Source organism: Marmota flaviventris, chromosome 3 (genome assembly GCF_047511675.1).
Source record: "Marmota flaviventris isolate mMarFla1 chromosome 3, mMarFla1.hap1, whole genome shotgun sequence".
NCBI classification, from domain to species: Eukaryota; Metazoa; Chordata; class Mammalia; order Rodentia; family Sciuridae; genus Marmota; species Marmota flaviventris.
In genome coordinates, this window is record NC_092500.1 from 74,687,514 (window position 1) to 74,702,524 (window position 15,011).

General features: G+C 34.3%; 1 protein-coding gene across 2 annotated transcripts in view; it reads right to left on the reverse strand.

Moving 5' to 3' along the window:
• The window catches only part of Cntn1 (contactin 1), a 268,377-nt gene that overhangs the window by 32,694 nt on the left and 220,672 nt on the right, over positions 1-15,011 (reverse strand). For both annotated transcript variants that reach the window (XM_071609195.1, XM_071609194.1), the window contains exons 21-23: positions 9,458-9,644; positions 4,422-4,534; positions 3,477-3,633 (exon numbers count right to left, since the gene is read on the reverse strand). In XM_071609195.1, coding sequence (XP_071465296.1) covers positions 3,477-3,633; positions 4,422-4,534; positions 9,458-9,644 — 457 coding nt within the window. The remainder of the gene's footprint in view (positions 1-3,476; positions 3,634-4,421; positions 4,535-9,457; positions 9,645-15,011) is intronic.

Sequence of the window (15,011 nt, forward strand, 5' to 3'; positions counted from 1 at the left end):
ATTCAGCATTCATTTACTAAATGCTGTTACATGCCAAATAGTTCCCTAGGTGCTAGAGATTCCCAAGTAGAACAAAGCAGATAAGAGCTTGTTCCCATAGGGCTTAGATTCAAGAAAGACTGGAGAGAGACAATGAATAACTGTTTGATTTTACTATGCACAGAACACTTTTAAATGGTTATAAATATTATGAAGAAAATAAGACAGTGTTGTGATATGTGACTAACAATTAGAGTGAGGGGGCACAGCTAAAACTGGGGGTGATAATCTCAGAGCAGAAACAAAATGGTAAGAAAGATCCTGGGCTGCCAAAATTCAAAGATCTCCAGGCAGTAGGTGGAGCAAGTACAATGCCTCAACCAGGAGTGACACCTCTGTGTCCAAGAAGATATGGAGGTCAGTGGAGAAGGGAGAAATCACTTAATGGAGATGAGTTTGGCCAGGTCACACAGGGCTTGCAGGCCATGAGAAGGAACTTAGACATTACTCCATGGGACCTCTTTCTAAGAGGAGACTCTCATGATTTGAGTATGTCTGAAAAGACCTCTCTGAGTGTGCATACAGTGGACTGCAGGAGACCAAGACTGGAACTGCAGTAGGACTGGAGAGGAATGTAGAAATGTAAAGACCTTAGCACGTTTTAAGTATGTGAACTGTGCCCACTGTACTGTATCTAATTGTATATTTGTTGAATTAATGAATTAATAGCAAAATGGTTACAAACATTAAATCTAGCAGTATATTAAAATTCTTGGCTACATATTTTGTACACAAAACTGCAATAAAATATTAAAGTATTAAAATTCTTCAAATTTGCAGGAAGGTTTAACATTTCCAGCTACATGCTTTTTTTCATTACAAATAAATTAAGCATTTTGCAAATAAATCCAAACTCAAACAACAAAATACTAAAATGTAACTATTCCCTAAATATCTGACATTTCATAATGTTAATTCTACAGTTTCTTTGTGTACTTACGGTTGGACTAAGATAAATAATAGAAGTTTTGCAAGTAAGAATTGTCCATTAGTTAGGAAACAGAGAGAGGGTTGTCAAGGGGAGAGGAGAGAAGGGAGGGGAGGGGAGAGGAAGGAAGGAAGAGAGGAAGGGAAGAAGGGAGGGAGGGAGGGGAAGACACCAAATATGTTTCTAAACAGGCATACAATGTGTCTTCTATACATAGGCTATTTACACTGGAATGTCCAATTATTTCTATGATTTACTGAAATTGGCCCATACCACCTTTAGAGAGCCAACTGTTATGTTTTCAGGAACTTTATGAGCAATTGTTAAAAACACCATTATTAAAAGTCAAATTAAATAAACTTATTAAATTAAAAAACTTAAAACAAAGGTAGTAAATATTCAAAATCCATCGCCTCCTAATTATTTTACTACTCTTCAATATCACCAGTGCTCTTGAAGTTACGCCCCTCACATCTGCAGAGGGTAGTACTTTACACTTGGTGGGTACTGAATAAAATCATGTGGGAAGCTTGCAATCAGACATGGTGAGAATATTTACACCACAGATGTAAACAAAGGGCTTTCCACCATCCCCAGAAAGTCTGTTATTGAGCAATTACCAACATATCACTTTTATAAACATGTTGACATTGCTGGCTTGGCTATAGCATTACCAGTTACAGACTGTGAGTCTAAATCCCAGAAACTACATTCAGTTTAAACTGAGGAATGAACGCCAGATTAAAAAACAAAAAAGTAAAGGTGCTGGCTATCACAGTTCAGAATATAGAAAAAGCTTCAAAAACAAAATGATACCATTTTCTTTTATCAAATTAGTAATGACTGAAGAGAAAGACAATATTGTTGGAGTATTAAGTGAGAACAACACACATTAAATGACAGTAGGAATGTAAACAGATAAATTTTTCAAAGAACTGCAAAACAGAAGTAAATTGTTTAGTTTCATTATTTAAATTTAACCTGTGGAAAGATCAGTTTACAAACATGCTCTCAAAAACTGATCACTTATGATGGAAAAAAACTGAATGGAGTAGAAGTGCTTTAGAGAATATTATGTGTAATTTTAAATAAAATTTTCAAAACCTTGAATGAGAAACAGAATATTTGCGTAACAATTAATGAAAGTTGGATATGGCATTTAATAAAGTTAAAACATAAAATTTTATATGTACATAGAGTAACTAGAAATAAATTCAATTAAATATTAACTATAATTATTACAGAGTACTTGGAATATGAATGATTATTTTCTGTTACTTTTAGATTTCTCTAATTTCTAAATATTCAAAAAAGGCAAAATACTAATGTTTAAAATTAAAATGAAAAATTTAAATTCACTACTCAATAAATTTTTGATTTGAAAAAAGTATGCATGTGTTATAGTAAATTGCATGAAAATGTGGCAAATAGGAAGATAGTATTTAAATTATTAAATTGTCTGATATTGTGTTAAGGATATGTTATTGGTTTAATATGTAACATATCATCTATTTAGCTATACATCTGACTTAGCATTATCTAGTATTTCATATTGTCTCATAATATTCTCAAATTAACATTAGTTTTAATTCAGTACAATGAAACCATGCAGATAAGAAAAAAACTCAACTATTAAACTAATCGTAAGAGTTCTGTAGATCAAAAAAGAGAAAAAAAACTGTCTCAAATATACATTCAAAATTAACCAATGATGTGAGAAAAAGAGTTTGCAGAAAAGAAATAGGCTAACACAAAAGGAGACAGAAATCAAGGTAAAGGATCTGTTTTATTATCATATCAACATGTGCAGACAAGAAAAAGGAGTTGTGCAGAGTATTAAAAATCATTCCATAGATTTCCATTTGATATGAGAGAAGTTTGGATCTTATTAAATTATGGTCTAGATTTAACCACTTTAATATCTTATATTTTAAATATACTTTTATATTTAAAAATATTTGGTTTGAAAACACGAATAGAATCTATGTAAGGTACAAAATATAATTGTAGTGGCTGGGGTTGTGGCACAGTGGTAGAGTGTTCACCAAGCATGAGTGAGGCACTGGGTTCCATCCTCAGCACCACATAAAAAAATAAGTAAAAAAAAAAAGTATTGTGTCCATCTACAACTAAAAATAAAAAGAAAAAGGAAAACATGATTGCATTCACATACTTAGTATATAGTGATTATAACAATCAAATTAACACATCTATTACCATCTGTGGTATATGTTAGATCCCCAGAACTTGTTCATTCTATAACTGAAAGTTTTTAACTATGCTTTGACACCTAGATAATAATCAACAAGCTTGTGGTATATTGTAACTTTACTTTTGTGACACATAAGGAAAAAAAATATCAAGTTTCAGGTTTCTTTGATAATTCAAAACTACTTAGGGAAATGTTGATATTGGTATGAATATCAGTTCTACCTTTACTCTTGGGAAACCATATGGCATAGAAACTTACAAGTATTTAACTGAAATTTGTCTGAAATGACTGGGTTACCTGAAATTTTGACTTGAGACACCACTCCATCTCCTCCATCACTGTGTGCTCGAACCTCTACAACATACTCTCCATCTCTGGGGATGGGAACCTCTATGGAGTGTTTATGAGTTGAATACAGCTTTCCATCATGCTGTCCATCAGGTCTATAGAGTACCTGATAAAGTCCAAAGACATTAATACTTAATAAATTCAAACTAATAAGCAAATGCCCTAATACTAAAATCAGAATGAAAGTACTTACCCTTGCATTTAATAAAAACAAACAAACAAACAAAAAACACTTTAACACATTCACACATGGGAAAATTTAATGTATTTTCAATTCACAGAACTTGATTTCTGCTTCTGGGGGAAGATTATACAAGAAGTTTGCCATCAGAATCTGAATTTTATTTTTTGATATGATAGAAAACAAAGAGATTAGAATTATATGTCTTTTTAAGGGAAAAAAACATAAAATGAAAGTTCTTTCAATATATTGAAATAGTCTAAACTTATTCTCTCTTTAACTTTTTTTCACACTATTCCTAAAATTTCATATTTGATAAATATGAAATATATGATAACATGCGATATAGAGAATATACAGTAACAATCTTTTCTCTTTTACTTTGCTGTGTGTTTAGCACCAATAACATAAACATTGTCAAACAAAACTGAATTCATTATGTCTTTCCTCTTTAAGCTATAATTATTCTAACAATTATATTCTTTAAAAAACAGTTATTTTATGTATCTTGATCACTTAACATAGCATTTCCCTAAAATTCATTGAAGATGTTTTCTCATTTCAAAAAATTTCAGACTACGCCATCTAATTTTGCTATACAGGTAAAATAAGAAAGCTGAATGGAATTCACTGAAATGGCAAAAATTACACACATCAATCAACATCTGTAAGAATGAAACCTGTATGAGGAACATTTTAGTACTCTTGTATACCTTATATCCAGTCACTGTAGATTCATTTGATAGTGCAATGACATGATCCCAGGTGATTATGTAGCGTGAACCAGACCTTACTGAACTGATGATTCTTGGTGGCTGGCTAGGAGCTGTGGAAAGCAGCAATAGGTAATCAGTGGTCACCATATCCAAACTCAGGTCTGCAATCTCATTGCATCAGGAAGTATACTACTGATGATAGCAATGGTGACAACACTACCACCACCCAATTTGGAAGAGTGCTTCCTATAGTCCCCAAAAGGCACTAGGCTAAGCACTTGATAGCCATGATTTCTTTTAGTGCACTTAGTGGGCTTGTAAGGTAGAGATTATATCTATGTTGTATTCTTTTCTCTCACACTCCACTTGGGTTTCTTTCTACCACCACTTTTTTTGCAACTGCAATTTTCAAGGTCACCAATCACCTCAGGTAGGCCAAATCTAATGTCGCTGTTCTATTCTTTTCAAACTTAACATCCTTGGAATATTTTACAGAGCTGTACCACTTTTCTTTTTCTTGAATCTCTTGTTCTTTTCTTAAATGCATGGTATCTTACCTTGATATTCTTTCTACCTTGGTCAGAATTCTTTCTCATTAATTTTCATGACCTAGATCCAGGTCTTCTGCTCAACTTCTAAATGTTGTCATGACTCAGAACTTGATCCTGCACATCCTTCTCTCCTCTGTGTCTAAATCTTTCCAAAGTACCAAAATCAAGTCAATGGTTTTAAATACAATTCTAATTATAGCCCTCTATTCTCTCTTGGACTTCTAGACTTGTGTGCCCAAATGCCTATCTCTACTTGAACATCTGAAAGACTTCTTGAGTGTAATGTAACCAAGATGGAACACTTGCTGTGTACTTCCAAACCTGCCTCTTGTAAGTCATTCCCATTCTTTTTTTTTTGAATGACACAACCAAATTCCCAATTTGTGAAGCAAAAATTTATTCAGATCAGCTATATCACCCATGGCAACTCAAATTTACAGTTAGAAGTCAACTATACCTACAGAAAATATACCACTTTTGTCTTCATTACCACTCCATGCTAGCCAACCGCAATCCTCCTCAACTATTGAAATGGCCTTCTGATTGGCTTCTCTATTTTCTCTTAACACTAATCATTTTCTACCCAAAAACCAGAACGATATTTTTTTAATTACTCTCTGCCTTAAAATCTTGCAATGTATTCATACAACATTCTTCCTATGGTCTGTAAGATACTCCATAGTTTGACCCTAGGGTACTTCCTTCTCCTCACTTCATAACCTATGCCCTGGCTCTATTGGTCTTTCTTCAGCTAAAAAAATTAAATATTTATCAGAGATTTTATTTGATTGTTTGTCTGTTTCCTTCAAGGTCTGGCTTAGTTAGTCTCTTCTGTATTCTTACCACTTAGAATAGTGCTGGGTACATAGTCTATTTCTGATGAATGAATTAATGGAAACAACAACAAAGGAATGTGTGCTTAATTTTTCTTTTATCACACATTTACTAAGAGGCAGACTATATCTTAAACTCACGTCTGACACCAAAGTCTGTCTCTTATCACTATATTCCATAATCTCATTAGGAGCTTCTCTGTCTCCAAGAGCATTTTATAAATTTTCAAACCCTGGTACTAATCATACCTAGGCATTCTTGCAAAAGTCCCTAGAGTCCTGTGTGTGAATTCTTCTTTTTCATATATTCAACCTGGGTTCAGGAAGAGAGATATCAGGGTAAATCTGAAGAGACTGGAATGACCAGAGACTCTGAGGAGATTAGGTGGTCTTGATATATGAACAATGGAAACATACAGTAATATGAGAGTAAAAGAAATGCTTCTGAGATTTAGCTTGTATTTGCTTTGTGTAGTGATGGTTTATATATCAAGCATAGAAAAATGAGCAGAATTTTAATTTTCTGATGCTGTGAATACATTTCTCTAAAAAATTTAAATTAATAAATACAGAATGCAAGAGGGAGAACTTCCAAATTCATTCTACAAGGCCAACATCACCCTGATTCCTAAACCAGACAAAGACACTTCAAAGAAAGAAAACTACAGACCAATATCTCTAATGAACCTAGATGCAAAAATCCTCAATAAAATTCTGGCAAATCGGATACAAAAACATATCAAAAAAATTGTGCACCATGATCAAGTAGGATTCATCCCTGGGATGCAAGGCTGGTTCAATATACGGAAATCAATAAATGTTATTCACCACATCAATAGACTTAAAAATAAGAACCATATGATCATCTCGATAGATGCGGAAAAAGCATTCGACAAAGTACAGCATCCCTTTATGTTCAAAACTCTAGAAAAACTAGGGATAACAGGAACATACCTCAATATTGTAAAAGCAATCTATGCGAAGCCTCAGGCTAGCATCATTCTGAATGGAGAAAAATTGAAGGCATTCCCTCTAAAATCTGGAACAAGACATGGATGCCCTCTCACCACTTCTGTTCAACATAGTTCTTGAAACACTGGCCAGAGCAATTAGACAGATGAAAGAAATTAAAGGCATAAAAATAGGAAAAGAAGAACTTAAATTATCACTATTTGCTGATGACATGATTCTATACCTAGCAGACCCAAAAGGGTCTACAAAGAAACTATTAGAGCTAATAAATGAATTCAGCAAAGTGGCAGGATATAAAATCAACACGCATAAATCAAAGGCATTCCTGTATATCAGCGACAAATCCTCTGAAATGGAAATGAGGACAACCACTCCATTCACAATATCTTCAAAAAAAATAAAATACTTGGGAATCAACCTAACAAAAGAGGTGAAAGACTTATACAATGAAAACTACAGAACCCTAAAGAGAGAAATAGAAGAAGATGTTAGAAGATGGAAAAATATACCCTGTTCATGGATAGGCAGAACTAACATCATCAAAATGGCGATATTACCAAAAGTTCTCTATAGGTTTAATGCAATGCCAATCAAAATCCCAACAGTATTTCTTGTAGAAATAGAGAAAGCAATCAAGAAATTCATATGGAAAAATAAAAGACCCAGAATAGCAAAAACAATGCTAAGCAGGAAGTGTGAATCAGGCGGTATAGCGATACCAGACTTCAAACTATACTACAGAGCAATAGTAACAAAAACAGCATGGTACTGGTACCAAAACAGGCGGGTGGACCAATGGTACAGAACAGAGGACACAGAAACCAATCCACAAAACTACAACTATCTTGTATTTGATAAAGGGGCTAAAAGCATGCAATGGAGGAAGGATAGCATCTTCAACAAATGGTGCTGGGAAAACTGGAAATCCATATGCAACAAAATGAAACTGAATCTCTTTCTCTCACCATGCACAAAAGTTAATTCAAAATGGATCAAGGAGCTTGATATCAAATCAGAGACACGCTGTCTGATAGAAGAAAAAGTTGGCTACGATCTACATACTGTGGGGGCGGGCTCCAAATTCCTCAATAGGACACCCTTAGCACAAAAGTTAATAACTAGAATCAACAAATGGGACTTACTCAAACTAAAAAAGTTTTTCTCAGCAAAAGAAACAATAAGAGAGGTAAATAGGGAGCCTACACCCTAGGAACAAATCTTTACTCCTCACACTTCAGATAGAGCCCTAATATCCAGAGTATACAAAGAACTAAAAAAATTAGACAATAAAATAACAAACAACCCAATCAACAAATGGGCCAAGGACCTGAACAGACACTTCTCATAGGAGGACATACAATCAATCAACAAGTACATGAAAAAATGCTCACCATCTCTAGCAGTCAGAGAAATGCAAATCAAAACCACCCTAAGATACCATCTCACTCCAGTAAGATTGGCAGCCATTATGAAGTCAAACAACAACAAGTGCTGGCAAGGATGTGGGGAAAAGGGTACACTTGTACATTGCTGGTGGGACTGCAGATTGGTGCAGCCAATTTGGAAAGCAGTATGGAGATTTCTTGGAAAGCTGGGAATGGAGCCACCATTTGACCCAGCTATTCCCCTTCTCGGTCTATTCCCTAAAGACCTAAAAAGAGCATGCTACAGGGACACTGCTACATCGATGTTCATAGCAGCACAATTCACAATAGCAAGACTGTGGAACCAACCTAGATGCCCTTCAATAGACGAATGGATAAAAAAAATGTGGCATTTATACACAATGGAGTATTACTCTGCATTAAAAAATGACAAAATCATAGAATTTGCAGGGAAATGGATGGCATTAGAGCAGATTATGCTAAGTGAAGCTAGCCAATCCCTAAAAAACAAATGCCAAATGTCTTCTTTGATATAAGGAGAGTAACTAAGAACAGAGTAGGGTCGAAGAGCATGAGAAGAAGATTAACATTAAACAGGGATGAGAGGTGGGAGGGAAAGGGAGAGAGAAGGGAAAATGCATGGAAATGGAAGGAGATCCTCAGGGTTATACAAAAGTACGTACAAGAGGAAGTGAGGGGAAAGGGAAAAATAATACAAGGGGGACAAATGAATGACAGTAGAGGGGGCAGAGAGAGAAGAGGGGAGGGGAGCGGAGGGGAGGGGGGATAGTAGGGGATAGGAAAGGCAGCAGAACACAACAGACACTAGTATGGCAATATGTAAATCAATGGATGTGTAACTGATGTGATTCTGCAATCTGTATATGGGGTAAAAATGGGAGCTCATAACCCACTTGAATCAAAGGGTGAAATATGATATATCAAGAACTATGTAATGTTTTGAATAACCAACAATAAAAAATAAAAAAAATAATAAATACAGAATGCAAACAAATTACTTATCTAATGGTACAAAACTTGAAGCAGTCTTTACAAAGGGAAGCTATTTAATTTTATTGCTTTAATGGAACCTTAAATGTATGAAGACATTCTTAATATTTTCTTCAATATCCACAACTAATAATGCTTTAGATGAAATCTTGTGTTATTGTAAAAGATATCACTGGAAATCAAACTTGCTCCCACAATAAGATAGGAAAGTTCTTTCAAATGTCCCTATTTTATGACTGAATCCAGTAAGAGTTTTAGAAAAGGCTAAAAAAGACACTCACGTGCTTTCCTGGTGAAGGTCTCAATCACATCACTTGGAGGGCCACACCCTGCACTATTGCAGGCTCCAACCTCCACAAAATACTGAGTGTCAGGCAGAAGATTCTCCAGTCTGGCTGAGTACTCTTGACTGGTGACCTGAACTCGGTGTGCAGCTGCTTCTTTGTCATGGGCGGCCCAATACCGAATCTGCAAACATTGAAGAGTAGTAATATTTTTACCATAACCCAGATTCTTCAGTTGCGAAAGTTCTTTTCCATTGGTTCTGTTACACTGATGTTGGTTGAATATCATATTCTCAAGTGTTACATTACAGTCTTACCTTTCTGTCAGTCTTAGAAAATGGCAAGGTACATATGCAGTTCTGATGAAAGCATCAGGAGCAAATCAAAGCCTCACTTCATTGGTTGAAGAAGTTTTTACACTGACCAAAATGAGACATAGAGAAACCAGATTTCTACACATATGACTTTATCTTCAGTCTATAAAAGTGATCTCCTTGGAAATAATTGCCACAATATTTTTTATCATTTATTTCCTGCTTTATTTCTGTTATGTGGTTTCAGACTTGTTATGAGTCACTGATAAAGCAATTTAACAGGAGTACAACTTTGTTTGACAAAAGCAGTCAATATGTGGCCTAAAATATGCCCGAGTAATCTTTCTTCTAGTTTCTTTCAAAGTTTGCATGTAAAATTGTTTCCTTCCAACCCTTATACATGAATCATAAAGAAATATAACAGATAACTTGATAAGCTTTATAAACTTAAAATAATTTTAAAAAATTTGTCCATGTTATGATTAGAAATAATGACTTCTGCCAAAGGATTATAGTCTTCCTGTCTCTTAGTTTAAGAAAATTTATAAATTATAATTTAGATTCTTCAAATATAGGCTTTTTGGGGGAGAGGGCACAGTAATCTATAATTATACCTAAAGTTTAAGTAAAAAAATAGTTGTTTATAAATATGTTGGTATTTTATATATTATAGATTCCCATTTATAAAATTATGAGATTTTAATTTCACAATTAGTTCAAAATCCTAGATAAAAAATATCTAACATTAAAAGAATCCTGAACTTTTCATTCACATAAATACATATGAAATCATATAAAATGGAACAGGGTGATCCAAATTCAAGATGCAAGAGCCCAAAATAAGCTTTATATGTAGAATAAGTAAATTTCTGAATAAGATTACTGTTTATTTATTCCTCTGTAATGTTTTTATTTTGTTTACTAATGCTAAACTTTTCTGATACAATAGTATATTTTCTAATGACTGTAACAGACACTCCTTGTCATTTTCATCATCAGACCAGAAGGGTATTCTCAGACTGAGAAAGGTAAACAGAGGTTGCAAAAGCAGCTGTTAGCTGGCAGAAACTTACTGGTCTTCTATATGGGACAAGAGTCTTCTGGTGGAGGCCTGGGTTTCTCAGGCTCTAAGAACACTCATCTGAGCAGAAGCAAAAGGCCTCCATCTAAGTGAGTGGTTAAGCCAGACAATACATAAGGCATATTCCTTACTAAGCAGAAGAGAAATAAAATGAACATTTAGGTTCTAAGGAAATGCCAGGCACTACATTAGGATCATCCACACACACTGTCTTCTCAACAAACATCTGATGGTAGAATTTATCCCATCTTACAGGAACTACAATGGAGGCCCCCATGATTCCTGATTTTTTATAAGTGTGCTTATTGACTGAGATGCATACCACATTGTAAAACATCTTTCCTTTAGAAGAACCCAGTTTAAAGAGGAGAAGCTTTTAAACTAGATGACTATAATGAAAGCAATTTCTATGTTTTATATTAAAATGAGTCATCTTCTTCAAATTTCATGATACATTTGGCACAACAAAAGGAAACAAAAAAAACTTCTTAATGTATTCTTTGTAAATTATCCTGAATGACCAATTCCTTTATTCCTCTGACTCTGGCAGGAATCTGTGTAATAACAGTCTCCACTGAAACTCATGGCCAATCAAAGCAGTGACTTAGCATTCCCTTGTAACTTGGGAGCAGAAAGAATCACTGAGTGTGCCAAGTAGTACTCCCTTATTTCCTAGTTTCCAAATATGAGGGTTATATAGCATTTTCACATGTATACTCAACCTTTACAAATAAAAAACCTGACACAGAATGATTTGTTTGCATAATCAGCCTCTTCTTAAGTATATATGAACATATTTATGACTTATGTTTTCAAATAATTCTAAAATAAATAGAAGTGGATGGATATGTGTAAAATATGGCATTATGATTTCTGTCTGAACTAGATGCTGACTATGAAATTGGAATGAATTTCCAAGTAGATGATAAGTTTGGTCTCTTGCATCTTGATCTTCATGCTGAGTTTTTCATTGTGGTGAAGAAACAACATTAATTTGTGTGAAAATTTGTTTGGCAGGGAGTGGGCGGGGGCTACAACCTGAACCATAAAATAGAACAAATGTAATGCTCTTGGCTAATCAGTAGGGAGACCAAAAGAGACTCTATATGAATTAATGGGAGGTTACATTATCATTATCAGAAAAGCAAGGAAGTAAATAAACAAAGCAGGTCCACACTTTTTTGATAGTTGACCTTAAATTTCATTTTCATTTGCTGGAGTAACAAAAGTTGTATTTAATTTTTTAAATATTTATTAATACATTTCAATTATATAGAATATTGGGTGTCATATTCATACATGCATAAAACATATTTTGATTATTGCTATCCCACTACTACCCACCCTCCACCACCCCTCCTCACCCTCCACCACCCCTCCCATATCCCCCAATTCCCCTCCTCATCACTAAGCCTCCCTTCTATATTCTTGTTGTCTATGTTTTTCTAGATTTCACATATGAGAGAAAACATGTGATTCTTTCTGAGTTGTATATTTATTTCTATTTAATGCATGGCATTTAACGCTTATCTACATGTTGTTAAAAGCCCCACCATACTCAGTGTCTAGTGCTTACTCATAATAGCATATTAAACCATTATAGAATTGCCTCATTACTTGTCTCTCTGCTCGTATAGATTATAAGCTTAGTGATGGGAAGTGTATTATTTTTGAACACATTATATGCTAAAATTGAGAACTAAAAAGTGTGTGTAGGACTTTGTTTTACCTGTGGTACTTACTCATTCATTGAACAAATATTCATTAGATTCCCAGTTTGTACCAGATGATGTACTAAATGCTGATCATGCAGTAGAGAACCAAAGAAATGTGTTCACCTTCATATTTCTTATTTAAAAGTTAATCAAGGAATAAAAGTGCTTAAGTTCATATATAATTATTAAAATAATTGATAGATCAGTGTTTAATTTTGTTTCAAGAAAATTTGTACTCTTCATAAAAGTATTAAGAAGCGAAAAAAAGCCTCAGAAAAAAACTAACTCCTATTTTCAATAAGGAATAATTGTAATAAATTTATGAGCTACAATAATGTCACAAAATAGTGACAATAGTGTTACAAAAGCAACAATTATATCCCTTCTACACCTTTGTGAAGTTCTCCTACACTTTTGTGAAGCTTTACTTAGGGGAGATACAGACTAAGACAGATGCCTTCTCCAAAATAAGAACATGAAGCACTTCCTAAACATCAGTTTGTGCTCACTCAAAAAAGCAACAATTATATCCCTTCCCAGAAAAAAAACGAGAAATTTGTAAGAAAAGCAGCCCTTTAACCTCATTTACTTCAAAGAGAATCAGAATAAAATAATACATGCTACCAATTATGGAGTGCTTGAAGATATTTAGCATTTCCAAAAACTAGCTTTGTATCATTTTATTATTTGCTACTTCTGTAAACTTTCATATCAATTTCCAAGTTCCCTCCTTTAAATCGCAAATTTTATCTATCCAAAAGTAATCGCTGACATGTGAATATTCCTCTACTTAATATAAGAATCAGTATCTTTTTACTAAAAAAAAAAAAAAATCTACATATGATATTTAAGTGGAAAAAATAAGAGTAACCAAAAAGGACTAAATTTCTAAAGAGATATGATGACTTTAAATTATCCAGGTCCCAGATCAAGTATTAGCACACTTTATGACTATGAATGGCAATGATATAAATCTTTCAAAATCTATTTGCATACCACTTGGGAACTACTCAAAGTTCCCTTTCATTTCAGCCACTGGTACAGAGATCAAACAGAGCTAAGCAGGTTTCAAGCAGCTTTCCACAAATACAGGACAACACTTCATCTCCTCAGAGCTCCCAACATCACACTCCCTGCCTAGAGTCAACCTGCACCTCAGGGTGAAGCTCAGTAGGCCCAAGAGGAAGAGGAGACAATGCCTATGGCTCCACCTTAACCAAGGGGAAAGGGTGCATCAGTGCTTCCCCTTTCATCTCAGGCAGGGCAGTCCTGAGCCACATTTGTCAAGTTTCTTAAAGATCTCAGTGCTGTCCACAGTGGCTGCCAACAAGATAAAGCTCCTTTGTTTTTAAGTTCTCTCCTGTCCTGTTTTCTTTGCCTTTCCCTCCTGTCTGCTCCCTTGCATCTCATGTAAAATAAATAAATAACAATAATAAAAAGTCCCCTTCTTCTATACCTTTGTGAAGCTTTGCTTAGGGGAGATACAGACTAAGACAGACGCCTTCTCCAAAATAAGAACATGAAGCACTTCCTAAACATCAGTTTTTGCTCACTCATAACAACTTAACCTGTAAGAACACTTCAGAAGAATATTTGGGACTGTTAATCTTTTATGATGATTGCACAATCAATTATCTGCATTAATCTCCAATTCAGCTACCAAGAGTTTTCGCTTTCATTATTTCTGATAGCCTATTTTTGCTTATTTTCATTAAATTAATTAAGTGAATATTTTACCTGCTGAGTGAGTAAATTAAGTCTTTTGTGGATTTCTGGGAAGGAGACCAAAGTTACTGAAATGACTTTGAGAAGGAATTTTTGTGGTTTTCTAGCTCACCTATTCTATAGAAAAACTCACTGGGTAATTAAATTGGAAATGGGGAACTTTTTAACCTGACTGCCCCTCCCCCAAAAAACCATGTGTGACCTTTAAACTTTCTACTGAGACACACTTTAAAACCACAAAAAGACTAATTTTGGACCCAATTGCCTATAGTGCTCATTGAAATCTCAGCCTTGAGATGCGGTTAATCACCAGGACTCAACTTTCTCAACATTATGCTTTATTTGGTATTTTAACATGTTGCTTTTTGCATATGTATATTTGTAACTTAGATCCATCATAGTTTTCATAGAAAGTGCAGTGGGGGTATTGATTTTCCTGATCATCTATCTTTCTAAACTACTGGCTTCTTTCCTACTTTTAAAATAGAAATAATAGCCATATTATAGTCAGTAAAAATTTCCCCCCATATATTCATGGGACATTTCTCATGGGAGAAATAAATGATACTGATTTTTCTCTTTTAAGATCTGTGCTTATCTTTGATATTCGAGGTTCTGTGTGAAAGGCTTAAAAGGATTTCAAGAAAGACTGAATAGAAACAATAATTGAACAATTTACTTCTAGCGTTTTAAATCTTCTATTTTCTGGAGATGCA